The sequence below is a fragment of the Sorex araneus genome, chromosome 2 (genome assembly GCF_027595985.1).
Source record: "Sorex araneus isolate mSorAra2 chromosome 2, mSorAra2.pri, whole genome shotgun sequence".
Taxonomy (NCBI): domain Eukaryota; kingdom Metazoa; phylum Chordata; class Mammalia; order Eulipotyphla; family Soricidae; genus Sorex; species Sorex araneus.
The window spans coordinates 56,098,653-56,113,731 of NC_073303.1; the positions used below are offsets into that span (position 1 = coordinate 56,098,653).

At 48.4% G+C, this 15,079-nt stretch overlaps 1 protein-coding gene across 1 annotated transcript; it reads right to left on the minus strand.

Annotated features, from left to right (window-relative positions):
* Positions 1-13,697: 13,697 nt before the first annotated feature.
* On the minus strand, positions 13,698-14,678 carry MOS (MOS proto-oncogene, serine/threonine kinase). Its single transcript, XM_004602530.2, has one exon. It carries the CDS (start codon positions 14,676-14,678, stop codon positions 13,698-13,700), a length of 981 nt encoding a protein of 326 aa, XP_004602587.2.
* Between the last annotated feature and the right edge of the window lie 401 nt (positions 14,679-15,079).

The following is a 15,079-nucleotide window of genomic DNA, read 5'->3' on the forward strand; positions in this document are numbered from 1 at the left end:
AAACTAGCAAGCTACTGGGTGTTTCCTGCCCACATGGGACAGCCTCGCAAGCTTCCCATGGTGTATTCATATGCCAAAGCCAGTAACAAGCTGGATCTCATTCCCCTGACCCTGAAAGAGCCTCCAATGTGGCATCTTTGGGAAGGCTAAGTGGAGAGAGGCTTCTAAAATCTCAGGGATAGGACGAATGGAGATTACTGGGCCCGCTCGAGAAATCGACGATCAATGGGATTTCGTGATTTTCGTGAATGAAGCAAAATAGTTTTATTTTGATTTTTTCATTAATTTTTGCAAGATAGTTTTTATTAAATAAAACTTATTTAGAAAGATGTGAGGTGAGAGAAAGAAAGGAAATCCGTGTTTTAAGAGAGAATACGAATATGAAGAGCAAACCAGAAAGGTCTGTTCTTACAGGGGCTGGAGAGAGTACAACTGGGTATGTGCACGGTCTTGCATGCAGCTGACCTGGGTTCAATCTCATATGGACCCCTGAGCACTGCCAGGAGTAATTCCTGAGCGCAGAGGCAGGAGTAACCCCTGAGCGTCGCCAGTGCGACCCCCTAAATCTAAAAGTAAATGAAACAAAATGAAAACCCAAGCATGTGAGACTTGTAACTGTTTTTAGCATATCGAATACGCCACGGGGAGCTTGCCAGGCTCTGCCGTAGGGGTGGAATACTCCCAGTAGCTTGCCGGGCTCTCGAAGAGGGATGGAGGAATCAAACCCGAGCCAGCCGCGTGCAAGGCAAATGCCCTACCCACTCCAGTACTACCACTCCTGCCTATCTTCTTCTTGAGCGCCCGTTGTACTCAACTCTCTGGGATCTCACCCTAATGGGGCCACCGGTTCCCCCCATGAGCCACCTCCCTGGTGGCTGACCCCCTGACTGTCAAGTCGTAAGTCTCTGCAGATTGTTTCCAGACCTTGGGCATTTTTTGAGTCTCCTGGTATTACTGACCACACCTTGGTCCCTTTTCCAGGAGAGGGGAAGGGATTTAAATCTTAGTCATTACGTTTATTCTGGAAGTGACTTTAATGCCTGTCCTTTATTTTGTAAGACATTTGAGGGGAGTGAGGGTTGGGCCACGCCCAATCTACTGGCTCAGCACTAAGTACTCAGGGCTTCCTCCTGGCTCTGCCCCCAAGGATCACTTTTGGTACCATTCAGGGTACAATACGGGGAGCCAGGCATTGAACCCGGATCAGCTGCATGCAAGGCAAGAGCCTTTCCCGCAGTCCTGTCTCTCTGGCCTTCTGTCCCAAAATTCTTTTTACATGTGTCGGCTGTTCGTTCAGTTTCCCAGTCCAGGTACTTAAATGCCTTTAATAGGAGACATCCATGTAGCTCACTGGCCGTTTGTTAATGGGGGATACGGCCGCCTTAGAAGCCCATTTTAATATTCTTGGTGGAACAAACTGATCCATTTTTTTTTATCCATCCTTCCTGAAACTTGCCAACAGGAACTCCTGTTGCTACAATAAACAGAAGAGTGAATTATTTCTCGGCATATGGGTGGTCTGTTCTCCAAGTTGGACACAGTCCGCAGCACCACGCCAACAATTTACATAGTCGGGGAAGCATTTCGCTTCCCAAGAACAGTTCTCAGCCGTGATCTCACGCTGGACCTTCTCGCCCTCCCGCTCCTCTCAGGGAAAAACAGAAGGTCACAGATGTGAGCTCCCCGTCTCTTCCTCCGGCGAGAGAGGGAACCTCTCTGACCGCCAGCTGTCCTGCCTGCCGCGCCTCACCCAGGAGAGATGCCCGCTCTGGCCTCTTCCCCCGAGTCCTTCTTTCAGCTCTCGACAAGCTTTTCAAACACCAATTCTCTGTCTTCTCTCATTATGTTTGCACAAACACTAACCTAATCTCGATGCTTCTCTTTCCCTCCTTTCTTTTAAGTTAAAAGTTGTATTTATTTTATAGGATTTTTGTTTTGAGGCCACACCCAGCTGTGCACAGGGCGTACTCCTGGCTGATGCTCAGGCATCACACCGCGGAGTTCTCGGGGGACCAAATGAAACCCAGGTCAGCTGCATGCAAGGCAAGCACCCTGCCTGCTAGATTATTGCTCTGGCCCTGTCCTCACCCCTATGTTATAGTTCCTTATTTAAAAATTAGCTAATTTTGGGGCTGGAGCAATAGTACAGCGGGTAGGGCATTTGCCTTGCACACGGCCGACCTGGGTTCGATTCCCAGCATCCCATATGGTCCCCTGAGCACCGCCAGGAGTGATTCCTGAGTGTAGAGCCAGGAGTAACCCCTGAGCATCGTCAGGTGTGACCTAACCCCCCCCCTAAAAAAAATTAGCTAATTTTGAGGGACTGTGACTTGTAATACCGTTAAAGATAGAATCATTCTAACACCACACTCTTCCCCGGACGGTTCCCCTTCCCTCCACCAATTCCCCAACTTGTTTCTCACCCCCTAGTAGTGGAAACTCTAGGGAGTGAACTAAACTGAGTCGACACTCAGCTCCTCCGCCCAAGCCCTGGCCCTGTCCTATGTCTCGTGGCCATGGACCCTCCCTCCACTCCCGTTCGGGCCACACCACTAGGGAAGGTCAATGTCGTCCTAACAACAAGCTCCAGCCGCTTCATGCTCTTGAACCTTACACAGCCTGTCCTTGCCTTGCCTTGGAGAACGGGCAAGATGCTTGTCCCTGCCCGCTTACCTCCCTCCAGTTGTTAAATTTTACAGTTCCTCCCCTCTCCCTCTGATCTCACGACACCTCTCACACGTCGTCTGATGAAACCCAAAGGCAAGCGAAAGGGACCCAGCCTAGAATGAGTTCAGCAAAGTGGTCTATTCACGCACACTTCAAAAAACTCACAAGAAAGGGAGGGGACTCTGGGAAGACGCGTGGACGAGCTAAGCTGTCCTTCCCTCCTTCCCGACTAAGCGCTGCAGAAGCGGGACAGAGGCCATCAGAGGCTGCAAGCCTGCCGCGGTGTGGGAGCCACGGCACAGGGGGACTAAGTAAACCCCAACAGTTCTCGGCGGGGCCCCGGGGCGCCTGGCTGCACAGAAGGCTGCAATTTGGAGCGTTCCACAGTGAGGGGTTCCCAGTGCCTGGACAAACAGTCGGGGTCACAGACACAGCGGAGTCCGAGCCGTGCTCAGAACACACTCAGCCCTGCAACCTGCCCCTACTCTGGAGGGTGTCGGGCTGAACAAAGTCAGCCAGGAGAGGCCCCGACGGAACCGTTTCCCTTAGCGGTGGGACAGAAAGAAGCACAGTAAGGGAACGACAAGTGGCCAGAGGCCAGAGAACCCAAGAACTGGTTTGCAGAGCTGAGTCCGCCAAGGCAGGGGCCTGCTGGCAGAGGAACTGACAGCAGTGGTGGGGGGTGGCAGCCATCGGGTGCAGGGTTGGGGTTGGAGCCCTACCATGAACCGTGTCTTAGATGTCTAAGCTGCAAGTAAGATGATCCCCGGTGGGTCTGACATCCAGGTTCCTCCTGAGAGCGGTGGGTCTGGGGGCTGGGAACAGCAGACCCCCAGCCAGAGAGACACCCCAAACTCCGGTCTGAGGCCTGCAGGGTGGTGGTCCCAGCTGGGGGCCATTCCGAGGGGCCCTCCTTGTGCAGGGTTCCTGTCTCCAGCAAGAGGCCCCAGTCCCCGTGAGCGCGCTGGTCCAGGAGGCCGGAACCCCTGATTTTTCAGGCCGCTCCTGCTGCGCTGAGGTCGCTCTGACCGCCCGTCTCTGCGGGGCTCCGGCCACCGCCCTCCTGTGGGCCCTGGCAAAGCACCCATCAGAACCGGCCAGCGCGGGCTGGGGTGAGGGTCCGTCCCTGCCCTGGGAGGCCGCATGCCCAGCCCCCACCGGTGGTCACGTCCTGTGTGTGGGCGTGTGTAAATACCGGCCAGGCCGAGTCCCAGAGAGCCAGAGGGACCCAAAGGCGCTCCCTCCTGATGTGCTTCTGGCCTGCCCGGTCAGGGTTCGGCCGGGCGGAGTGGACGGTGGGGGAGGCTGGACACCGCTCTCTCTGCCCCTTCTACTGTCCACACACCGGCAGGCTGCAGCCTGCAGCAGCATCTCACCTGGATGCTTGCACCCCTCGCCCCGCCCAGCTCCGCAGCCTGAGGCCAACATCCAGCCTGAAAACAAGGGAATTCCGCTCAAAGAGAGAGGGGAACAGAAATGGGGCGGGGGTAAGGGGCAATGGAATGGGATGGGCAACTTGCCAGAAGAACTGAAAATAAAGTTAATGTTAAATGAGAATGAAATACAGTTATAATAATGTTAAAGGAGAATTAAAGAGAAAAGTCAGTGAACAAAATGAGATGTACAGCAAGCACGGAGGAAATATTAAAGAGCTTCAAACAAAAATAATGGACTTAAGATACAGTGCGAGAAGGGGAACTACGGACAGTATTGACAGGAAACAAGAAGAAATAGTCAATAGAGCCGATGAGCTGAGAATGATGGTAGTGAACAACACCAGACAGAATGGCAAGGAGAAAAACCTACTGCGAAGCCTAAACATGTTAGTTCCCTGTAGGACACCATCGAGAACAACAGCACCCTCATGCTAGGGTCCCCTGAAGAGAAGAGGAAGGGGGAGAAGCTCTATTTAAATAAATAATAGTGGGCAACTGCCTTAAGTTGTGAAGAAACTAACCCCAAATCCAAGGGACTTAAACAAAATAAAGTCCCATAGACACAGCCCAGGACAATCAAAGTGTTCACAGTCACACGGAAGGCCAGAATCCCCCAGCACCCTGGGGGAAACCAGTTACTTAGAAGGGAATGATCTAGGGGCTACCAGAACACGGTAGAGATGCAGTGATCTGAAAGGGAAAACATTCAATCAAGAATCCTTTGCTCTGGGCTAGAGCCATAGCACAGTGGGTAGGGCATTTGTTTTGCATGCTGCCAACCCGGGTTTGATTCCCAGCATCCCACATGGTCCCCCGAACACCGCCAGGAGCAGTTCCTGAGTGCAGAGCCAGGAGTCATCCCTGTCCATGGTTGGGTGTGACCAAAAATAAAAATTAAAAAAGCCCACAAAAGAATCCTTTGCTCTATCAGCTTATCATTGAACATGGAAAGAGCAAGACTTTCGCAGATCTAAAGAAACTCTACCAGTTCATCATAGCAAACTGTCCTTACGATATTAAGGGACTCACAAAACGGAGAACTGTCTGACCAAGAAGCAGAAAGATGGGCTGGAGCAATGGTAAGGACTATGGGTAGGACATTTGCCTTGCATGCGGCCAACCTGGGTTCAATCCCCAGCACCACACAAGGCTCCCGGAACCCGCCGGGAGTGATCGCTGAATGTGAGCCATGAGTAAGCCCTGAGCACCACCCGCTGCAGCCCAAAAACTAGAGGGTGGGGGGGAAGTAAGATACTGAAATTACATACCAGCCTGGTATGCTAGAGAGAAGGGGAAAAAGGTGGTGGTTGGGGAGGTGTGGCCACACCTGCTGCTTCTGTCCGGTGACTAAGCCCATTCTCCTTCTATTCAGAATATGCAACAAGTGTACACCATTCAGCGCACCAAAATGCACTGAATAATTATTACTCCAGTGAAAGAGCAATACCACCAGTAATACAGCAAGGGGCATAACATCCCTCTTAAAACTATGGACAATTCAACTGAAAAGAGAAACAAAAAGAAAGTAATCTTAAATGGTGAGGTAGAACAGATAAGCTTAATGACATCTATAGGACATTTCACATAAGCTGAATTTACATTTTTTCCAAGTGTGCACATGGCATTTTCAAGGACAGATCATATGCTGGGCACAAAATAGTTACTAATAAACTTACAAAGATTGAACTCATATCAAGGATTTGTTTTTAATTTTATGAAACTAGAAATCAACCACAAAAGGAGACTGAAAAACTCAAATGTGTGGAGACTAAACAATATGCTTCTTAGCACCATGGAGTCAATAGGAATCGATTTGTTTGAGCGGGCACCAGTAACGTCTCTCATTGAGAGACTTATTGTTACTGTTTTTGGCATATCCAATATGCACGGGTAGCTTGCCAGCCTCTGCCGTGCGGGCTCGATACTCTTGGTAGCTTGCCGGGCTCTCCGAGAAGGGCGGAGGAATCGAACACGGGTCGGCCGCGTGAAAGGCAAATGCCCAACCGCTGTACTATGACTCCAGCTCTGATAGGAAATAAGAGCAGAAATTTAAAAATCCATGGAATCAAGTGGAAACAAAAGTACAAGTTCTCAGAATTTATAGAAAGAGGCAGAGCTGTTACTCAGAGGGAAGTGAATAGCAATAGAGGCCAACAAAGAAACAAGAAAAGTCACAATTTGGCCTTACAACTGGAAGATATACAAAAGAAAGTACAAGAAAGCAAGTAATACAAATCAGAGCACAGGGCTGGAGCAATAGCACAGCGGGTAGGGCATTTGCCTTGCATGTGGCTGAACTGAGTTTGATTCCCAGCATTCCATATGGTCCCCTGAGCACTGCCAGGGGCAATTCCTGAGTGCAGAGCCAGGAGTAACCCTTGTGCACAGCCAGGTGTGACCCAAAAAGCAAAAAAAAAAAAAAAAAAAAAAAAATCAGAGCACAAATAAATGGAAAAGTAACAACAGAAAGGAAAAAAAAATCAATGAACCTAAAAGCTTTTTTTTGTGTGTGGGGGATCACACCTATCGATGCTCAGGGTTATTCCTGGCTCTGCACTCAGGAATTACACCTGGTGGTGGTCAGGGGATCAAATGGGGTGCTTGGAATCGAACCTGGGTCGGCCGTGTGCAAGGCAAACACCCTACCTGTTATGTTATTGCTCCAGCCCCTGAATCTAAAAGCTTTTAAAGAAAAGAGATAAATAAAATTAATTAACTTTTAGATAATTTATAACAAATACTATATAGAAGCCTATATAAATACAAAGGACAATAAGAGGATACTATCAACAACTAGATGCCAATAAACTGATAACCTAGGAAATAAAGTTTTAGACAATTACAACCTAGGAAGACTAAGACCTGAAATGTAGAAAATCTGAATTAATCACAAGTTTGGGAATTAAAATAGGAATAAAAATATCCTTAAAAATTGAAGTCTGAACCAGGTGGCTTTACCAAAGAATGTTACCAAATGCTATACTTGTCACTCTTAAACAATCAAAAAAGAGGTGAGACTGTAGGGTGCTTGCCTTCATGTGACTGAATTGATTCAACCCCTGGCACCCTGTATGGTCCCCCAAGCCAGCGTAGAACCAGGAGGAAGCCCCGAGCATCACCAGATGTGGCCCAAAAACCAAATAAATATTAAAAAGATTAAATCAAACAAGAAATACTAATAAATTGTATGATACCAAAACCAAACAGCATATCACACACAAAAAAGAAAATTACATTTCAATATCTCAGATAACAGAGTCATAAAAATCATCAACCAATCACAGCCAGACGGAATTTAATAATATATCAAAGAATCAGAACCAAGTAAGGCTTATTCCAGAGATAGAGGGCTCAATATATGTCAATATAGTAATATAGCATATCAATAAAAACAAAAGAATAAAATTATGTAATGGTATCAATAGATACCTAGAAAGCATTTAACAAGAGTTGACACAATAAAAACCCTCAAAGAAATGGGGATAGATGTAATATATGTAAGTGTAATAAAGTATAATAGGTAAGTCTAATAAATAAAGGCACTAAAGATACTAAAAAACTGACAGCTAATATCATACTTAGTGGTGAAAAAAGGAAAGTTTAAGAAAAAAATCAGGAGCAAGACAAGGCTGTCTACTATATCTTCTATTTTGTTTAGAAATTAGAGGTTTTGGCCAAAGTAATAAGACAATAAAAAAGGAAAGCAATCCAGATTGAAGAAAAGCTATCATTGTTTGCATATCATAATATTTATAGAAAGCCCTAAAGGCACTATTAAAAAGCTATTAGAAACAATAGTTTCTTTTTCCTTCTTCTTCCTCTTTCTTTAGTCACTGTGCTTTACAATTCTGTAATGACAGAGTTTCTTACAGGCAATGCCTCCCCACGCCCCCCACCACCCTCAGCTGCCCTGCCCCATGGTCTCAAGGTCCCTCCCACTCAACCACACCACCCTCTGGAACTCAACTCTGTAGCCAGATTCTCAGGGTCTGTCTCCACTGTCCAACTAATATTCCCTTTTCATGTGTCTTTATATTCGACATATGAGAGAGATCATTCTCTATCTCTGTCCCTCTCCCCCTACCCGCCTTCACTCAGCATGGTACCCTCTAGTTTCATCCATATAGAGGAAAATTGCATTCCATCTTTTCTTAGAGCTGAGTAGTTTTCTGTTGTGCATATATATACCATTTCCTTTTTCTACTCATCTGCACCTGGGCAAGTAGCTTCCATTTGTAACTGCTAATAGAAGTAATTATTAATGAATATAGCTAGATGACTGAATACCACATCATTGTAAAAATACCTGCTGCAGAGTGGGAGACTAATACCCAAGAGTAGTAGAGATAAGAACCAGGATGTCTGCCCCACAGCTTGGAAACTGGCCTCACACGCTGGGGGGAAAGGCAGCTGAGATAGAGAAGGGAAAACCAAGTGGAGGATGTTGGGAGGATCCATTCGGGTTGAAAGGTGGGTGCTGAAAATAGACTATAGACCTAACATGAAGGACACTCAATACCTCTATTGCAAACTATACCACCCCAAATGAAAGAGAACAAAAGGGAATGCCCTGCCACAGAGGCAGGGTGGGGTAGTGGAGGATGGGGCTGTGGTGGCGGGATACTGGGAACATTGGTGTAGGAGAATGGGCACTGGTGGAGGGATGGACAAACGATCACTGTATGACTGAAATGCAAACACAAAAGTTCATAAGTTTGTAACTATACCTCACAATGATTCACTAATAAAAATTAAAAAAAAATACCTGCTGCAGCAGGCTGGAGAGATAGTATACAGGTTAAGGCACTTGCTTTGCATGCAGTTGGCCCCAATTCATTCCCTGGCACCACGTACGCTACACCAAGGACTACCAGGAGTGATTCCTGAAAAGACACAAGAGAAGCCCTGAGTACCACTGTCTCATTTGGTGCTCTCAAGCCGCTGTATATAGACCAGATCGGGATGGCTCCTCCTTGTGCTCTGCTTCTGTTTGTGCCGCTGTGTTCTCTTCTGACTGTCTTTCTATCTCTGTCTCTGTAGTCTCTCCTCTGGTCTCTTCCGACCTGTCTCCGCTTCTGTCTCTTCTCCTTGCTTCTGTCTTTATGTCTGCTGCTTCTGTCTTGCCTCTGCCCCCTCTGTCTTACCTCTGCCCTTCTGTTCTCCTTGCTTCTGTCTTACCTCTGCTTCTTCTGTCTTGCTTCTGCCCTTCTGTGCCTTCTCCCCTCTTTCTGTTAGTCTTAGTTTATATAGCAATCACAGAGGGCGGTAACACAAGGGTGGGTTGCACATTAACAAATCAACAAAGAGGAGTAAGACTGTAGGATAACATGGGATTTGTCCTTTTAGCCTTGCCTTAGGGAACATAGATTATTTTAAAGCAATGTCTCTTCTGTATGGACACAGGAAGACAATATTGTGCTTGTAACTTGGGAGTTGATTGACTCCAATAATATTTACTCCTGGGCATCTGCTTTCTTAACTCAGTTGCCCTCAGTTCCTAGCACTCCAAAAGCAGGGTCCCGACGAGTGACAGGAAGGATCCAGGGCAAGCGGTGAGTTATGTGCTACCTTGGCGTCGAAATGGGCCAGGCCAAAGTGCCACAATACTCAACTATAAGTTGAGAGCATGATCATGGATAATGCTGTCATGATCCAAAAGTAACAATGAGATTAGGATTCTGCTGGGGTTAGGAAGATTAACCTGGCCTGAGGACTGTGGTCTGGAGATGCCCTCAGGAAAAACCAAACTTTATATCTCTTACTGTGCTCATACAGAATGACATTGCTAGAAATATTAGAAGTAGATTTACTATAACTATTTAAGTAGATTACTAGCTCACACCCTGACACACCCTTGTTTGGAATCACACCCTTGAGTGGATCTCCTTAGATGAGATTTCCTTAGATGAGATTTTGTTAATCTCCTCGAGAAATGGTCTTACCCTTCTTTGTTGATTTGTTGATGTTAAACTCACCTTTGTGTCACCGCCCTATGTAATTTGTTATATAAACTAAGACTGTGGGGCACTGAGGGGAGATAGAAGAGACGGGGATAGGAGAAAGAAGACAAGGGAGACAGAGGAAGAAGGAGACAGAAGAAGAAGAGGAAGAAGACAGAAGACACAGAGAGACAGGCGCAGAGAGACAGGCACAGAGAGCACAGTGGCACACACATAAGCAGAGCACAAGGTGAAAGAAGTGAGAGCGAGTGGGGCAGAAAGGGAATTAGAGGAAGATCCAGAGAGAGATCGAGAACCGGAAGAGAAGCAGAGAGAGAGAACGAAATAAACTGATCGAGCAACCAGTTTGGCCTTCTTCCTTCATTCGCCTGCCTCATCATCGCCATCAACCTCCCCGGGGTGGGGGAAGCGGCTGGAGACTACCGAACTCGGGCAGCGGGAAAGATAGAGCCCCGATGGGCCCTCCCTCTTCTTTTTTTGTGTTTTTACACATAAGACCACTTCTCCAGGAGATTAACAAAATCTCATCTAAGGAGATTACTCCAGATTACTAGGAGATCCGCTCAAGGGTGGGATCCAAACGAGGGTGTGTCGATTTCTTCTTTCCTCAGCTAGTAATCCACTTATAGTAAATTTACTTCTAATATTTCTAGCAATGTAATTCTGTATGAGCACAGTAAGAGATATAAACTTAAAGTTTGGTTCTTCCTGAGGTCATCTCACTATACATTCCAGACCACAGTCCTCAGGCCAGGTTAGTCTTCCTAACCCCAGCAGGGTCCTAATCTCGTCGTTACTTTCGGATCTTGACAGCATTTGTCCATGATCATGACCTCAACTTATAATTGAGTATTGTGGCACTTTGGCCTGGCCCATTTCGATGCCAGGGTAGCTCACAGCTTGCCCTGGGTCCATTCCATCCCTTGTCGGGACCCTGCTTTTGGGGTGCTAGGAACTAAGGGCAACTGAGTCAAGAAAGCAGATGCCCAGGAGTAAATATTACTAGAGTCAGTCAGCTCCCAAGTTACAAGGCACAATATTAACTGTTTTCCTGTGTCCACACAGAAAGGACATTGCTTTAAGCTAAACTTAAGTTCCCTGTGGCAAGGCGGAAATGACAAACCCAACGTTATCCTACACAAGTCCATTTGTTTTTCTTCATTTGGGCCCACAGCCAGTGGTGCTCAGAGATTACTCCTGGAACTGTGCTCAAGGATCACTCCTGTGGGCTTGGGAGGCCACATACGGTGCAAGGGATTAAACCTAGGTCAGCCACATGCAAGCCAAGTGCCTTTTCCTCTCTACTATCTTGTCAGCCCCAATAAAAGTCACTTTTTATTTCTTTTTAATTGTTTTTATTGGATTTGGGGCCACACCCAGCAGTCCTAAGGGGTTACTCTTGGCTCTGCACTCAGGAATTACTCCTGATAGCACTCTGGGATTCTATGACACAAATAGAACCCAGGTTGGCTGCATGCAAGGCACCATTGTACTATTGTTTGGGACCTCAAAAATTAATTTTTAAGAAATGGGCAGCTTTAACAAGTGCTTCTCTGGAGAGGACAAATATTCCAATAGGCATGTGAAAAACCAAAAAAGCTCTCCATCACAGATATCAGGGAGATGTAAATGAAAACCACAATGAGAGGCCTAGCAAAGTCCAGTTAGAACAGCTTCCATGAAGGAAAAGACCAATGTTGCAGGTGATGTATTGGGAAAAAAGGCTTCTTGCATCAAACTATAAATTGAGTCTGCCATTTTGGTAGTGTCCTTAGAGAGAGCAGAAGAGACCGTACCATCCAGCAATTCCACTCCCGAATGTCTATCCAATGAATAGGAAAATCTCAACATGAGAGTCTGTCTACTGTAATGTTTGTGTATTCACGAGAGCTAAAATATAGAAGCAACAGCAGTGTCCCTTGATGGGCTATGGGATGGAAGATGTGGTACACTTAGACAACAGCACTATTCGTTATTTTTCAAAGATGTGATTTTACCATTCATAGCAAAATGGAAAGCCTAGAAAGGAACAGCACGGTGTAAAATGATTCTGAAGGAAAGAAAAGACAAGTACTGGATAATTTCATCTAGGTGTAGTACAATCAATATAAGGATGTAACTGACAAACAGACAAAATAACATTAAAAATACACCAGGGCTAGAAGAGAATACAGCAGGTAAGGCACGTGAACTGCATGAGGCGATCCGGGTTTCAATTCCCTGAGTGCCACAAAGCATGATCCCTGAGCACAGAGCCAGGAGTAAGCCCTGAGTGTGGCCCCCTCAAACAAAAAATCAACTAAAATAAAATGAGCATTAGTTGTTTGAAGTAAGTGGGAAAGGGTGGGTGGGTAGAAGAAAACAAAGTGAAAGAATGTTAAAAAATATAAATAGGAAAGTTTAGTTGAGAATAGGAAACTCCCAAAAAATATCAGAAGAAATGAATTAAGATACTGTCCCTTTAAAGAGAATTTAAAGAATTTGCCTAATTTCTGAATTTTGGGGGGGTGTTCAAAGGTCATTACAAACACGTTTGGGGCTGTGGCAGTAGAGGAGAAGCTGTCAAAAGGTTTACTGTTTGCCCAGGAAGTTTCACTTACTTGATAACAGGAGCAAGCAGTAGTTCGGTGGTGCACTTGAAGCTCACTATTTGCAATCACAGAAGGTTGCCATCTGTCCCGGTTTGGGCATTTGCCTTGCATGGGGCCCACCCAGATTAGTTCCCCAGCGTCTCAATTACTCTCCTGAGCCAGCCAAGAGTGATCCCTGAGCACTGTGAGGCGTGGCCCCCGAAGAAACAAAAAATAAACCCACAACAAAAAATAAAAATTATTTTTCTCAATACCAGTTTCCTTCATTATCTAAAAGCACAAAGGTTCTTACTTAATTTGATCTGGAAAGTCATTCAAGTCTGGAAACTATCACCATGAAGGTATAGGTAAAAACTTTTGAGCAATTCCAGATGCCAAGACAGACGTCCAAGCATACCGAACCATCCGAAGCACACCAAATCAGACAGTGCGGGGTCTTGGGACCTAAATCCCTAGTATTTCAGTAGATGCAATACTATCGCTGTATCACTGTCATCCCATTGATCATTGATTTGCTAGAGCAGGCGCCAGTATCGTTCCCATTCGTCCTACTATGGAATGGAGAGACAATTTTGCAGTAAAAGCAAAGCATACAACCCTATAAAGGAATAAAGTTAATCACTAGTAGTTCTAAATATTAGATTTGTATGCCTGAGCGTGTAGGGCATTGTTTGCTTTGCACGCAAGTTCAATCCCCGGAGTCACATACGGTCCCCTGAGCACAGCCAGAAGTAATTCCTGAGTGCAGAGCTAGGAATAGGCTCTGACCATCGCCGGGTGTGACCCAAAAGAGCCAATAGATAGACAGACAGCTAGCTAGCTAGCTAGCTAGCTAGATATTAGATTTGCAATTTTGCGATTTCCCTATTTCCTGGGAAAAAGCATTTGAATGCAAGTTATTTGATTATGTGTGTGTGATGAACTAACTTTATTTTCCAAAAAAAGCCATCCTCTGTTTTTTTCCCCCTTACATCCATACTTTCAATATATATATATACATAAATAAAAACGCAGACGACAAGCTACGCGGGCGCGCGTGGGAGTCACCCGTGCTCGGCCTTCAAGGCGTGCAGGTCCAGCCAGAGCAGGCCCGCGCTCGGCCGCTGCCTCGGCCGGGGCGTCCAGCAGCGCTGGATGAGGCTCTGCAGTTTCCTCCCGGGCACGGAGTCGGTGAAGACGGGCGCCGAGAGCGGGGGCCTGAGCTGGCAGGCCACCACGGCGTAGAGCACGTAGTCGCGTTCTCCGGAGTAGGGCAGCTCCCGGGTGCTCAGCTGCCAGAGCGTGATGGCAAAGGAGTAGATGTCGGCCTTGGGCGTGAGCGCCTCTCCCCGGAGCAACTCGGGGGCGCGGTGCGTGTAGGTGCCCCCCAGGGGCCCGGGCGCCTTCTCCGGGCACGGCCGCCCCGGGAGCTTCTGGGAGCAGCCGAAGTCCCCGATCTTGCACACGCCCTGCTCGCTGATGAGCACGTTGGCGGGCTTGAGGTCCAGGTGCACGATGCTCTGCGCGTGCAGGAAGCGCAGCCCGCTGGCCACGTCCAGGGCGTAGCGCAGGCGCTCGCGCGGGCCCAGCGGCTCGGGGGTGGCGTAGATGCGGCGGTGCAGCGTCAGGTGGCCGCCGAACTCCATGAGCACGGCCCCGGGGCCGTCGAGGCCGGCGGGCGCGCGCGTGCTGGCCGCCAGCAGCCGCACGATGTTGGCGTGCCGCAGCCGCGCCACGTTCAGCTCGGCCCAGAAGCTGCGCTGCGACGCCAGGCGGTTCCCCGCGCCGGCCCGCACCTGCTTGAGGGCCACGGGCACGCCGTGGTAGGTGGCCTTGTAGACGGCGCCGAAGCCCCCAGCGCCCAGGCGGTGCAGCAGCCGCACGTGCGCCCAGTCGATGAGGCACCAGGGCAGCCGGCGGGGCGCGCGCGGGCCGCGGGGGGCGCGCGCGGGGGGCGCGCACGGGCTGCTGCAGGGCCGCGCGTCGGCGGGCGGGGAGAAGCAGGCGCGCAGCGAGGGCGAGCGCGGGGCCGGCGGGGACGGCATGGTCCCCCCCACCCACCCCGCACACTCCCGGCGCGCGTTCCGGACGGGGAGACCCAGGAGCACGGAGGAGCCGGCCCCGATGGGTGGAGACAGACCCGGTGCACGCAAATCGGCCTTCCAGCCCGCGCTTTTCTCCTCCTCTCTCTAAACAGGGCGCATCTGTGCAGTGCTCTGCAGAGGCGTGCTCACATGGTGGGTATTAAACATGGGCGGGGGGCGGCGGAGCAATAGCACAGCAGGTAGGACGCTTTCCTGGCACTCAGCTGACCCAGGTTCCATCTCCGGCATCCCATAGGGTCCCCCGAGCGTCGCCAGGAGAGAGTGCAGAGCCAGGAGGAACCCTTGAGCATCCTAGGGTGTGACTCAAAAGCAAAAAAAAAAAAAAAAAAAGAGAAAAGAGA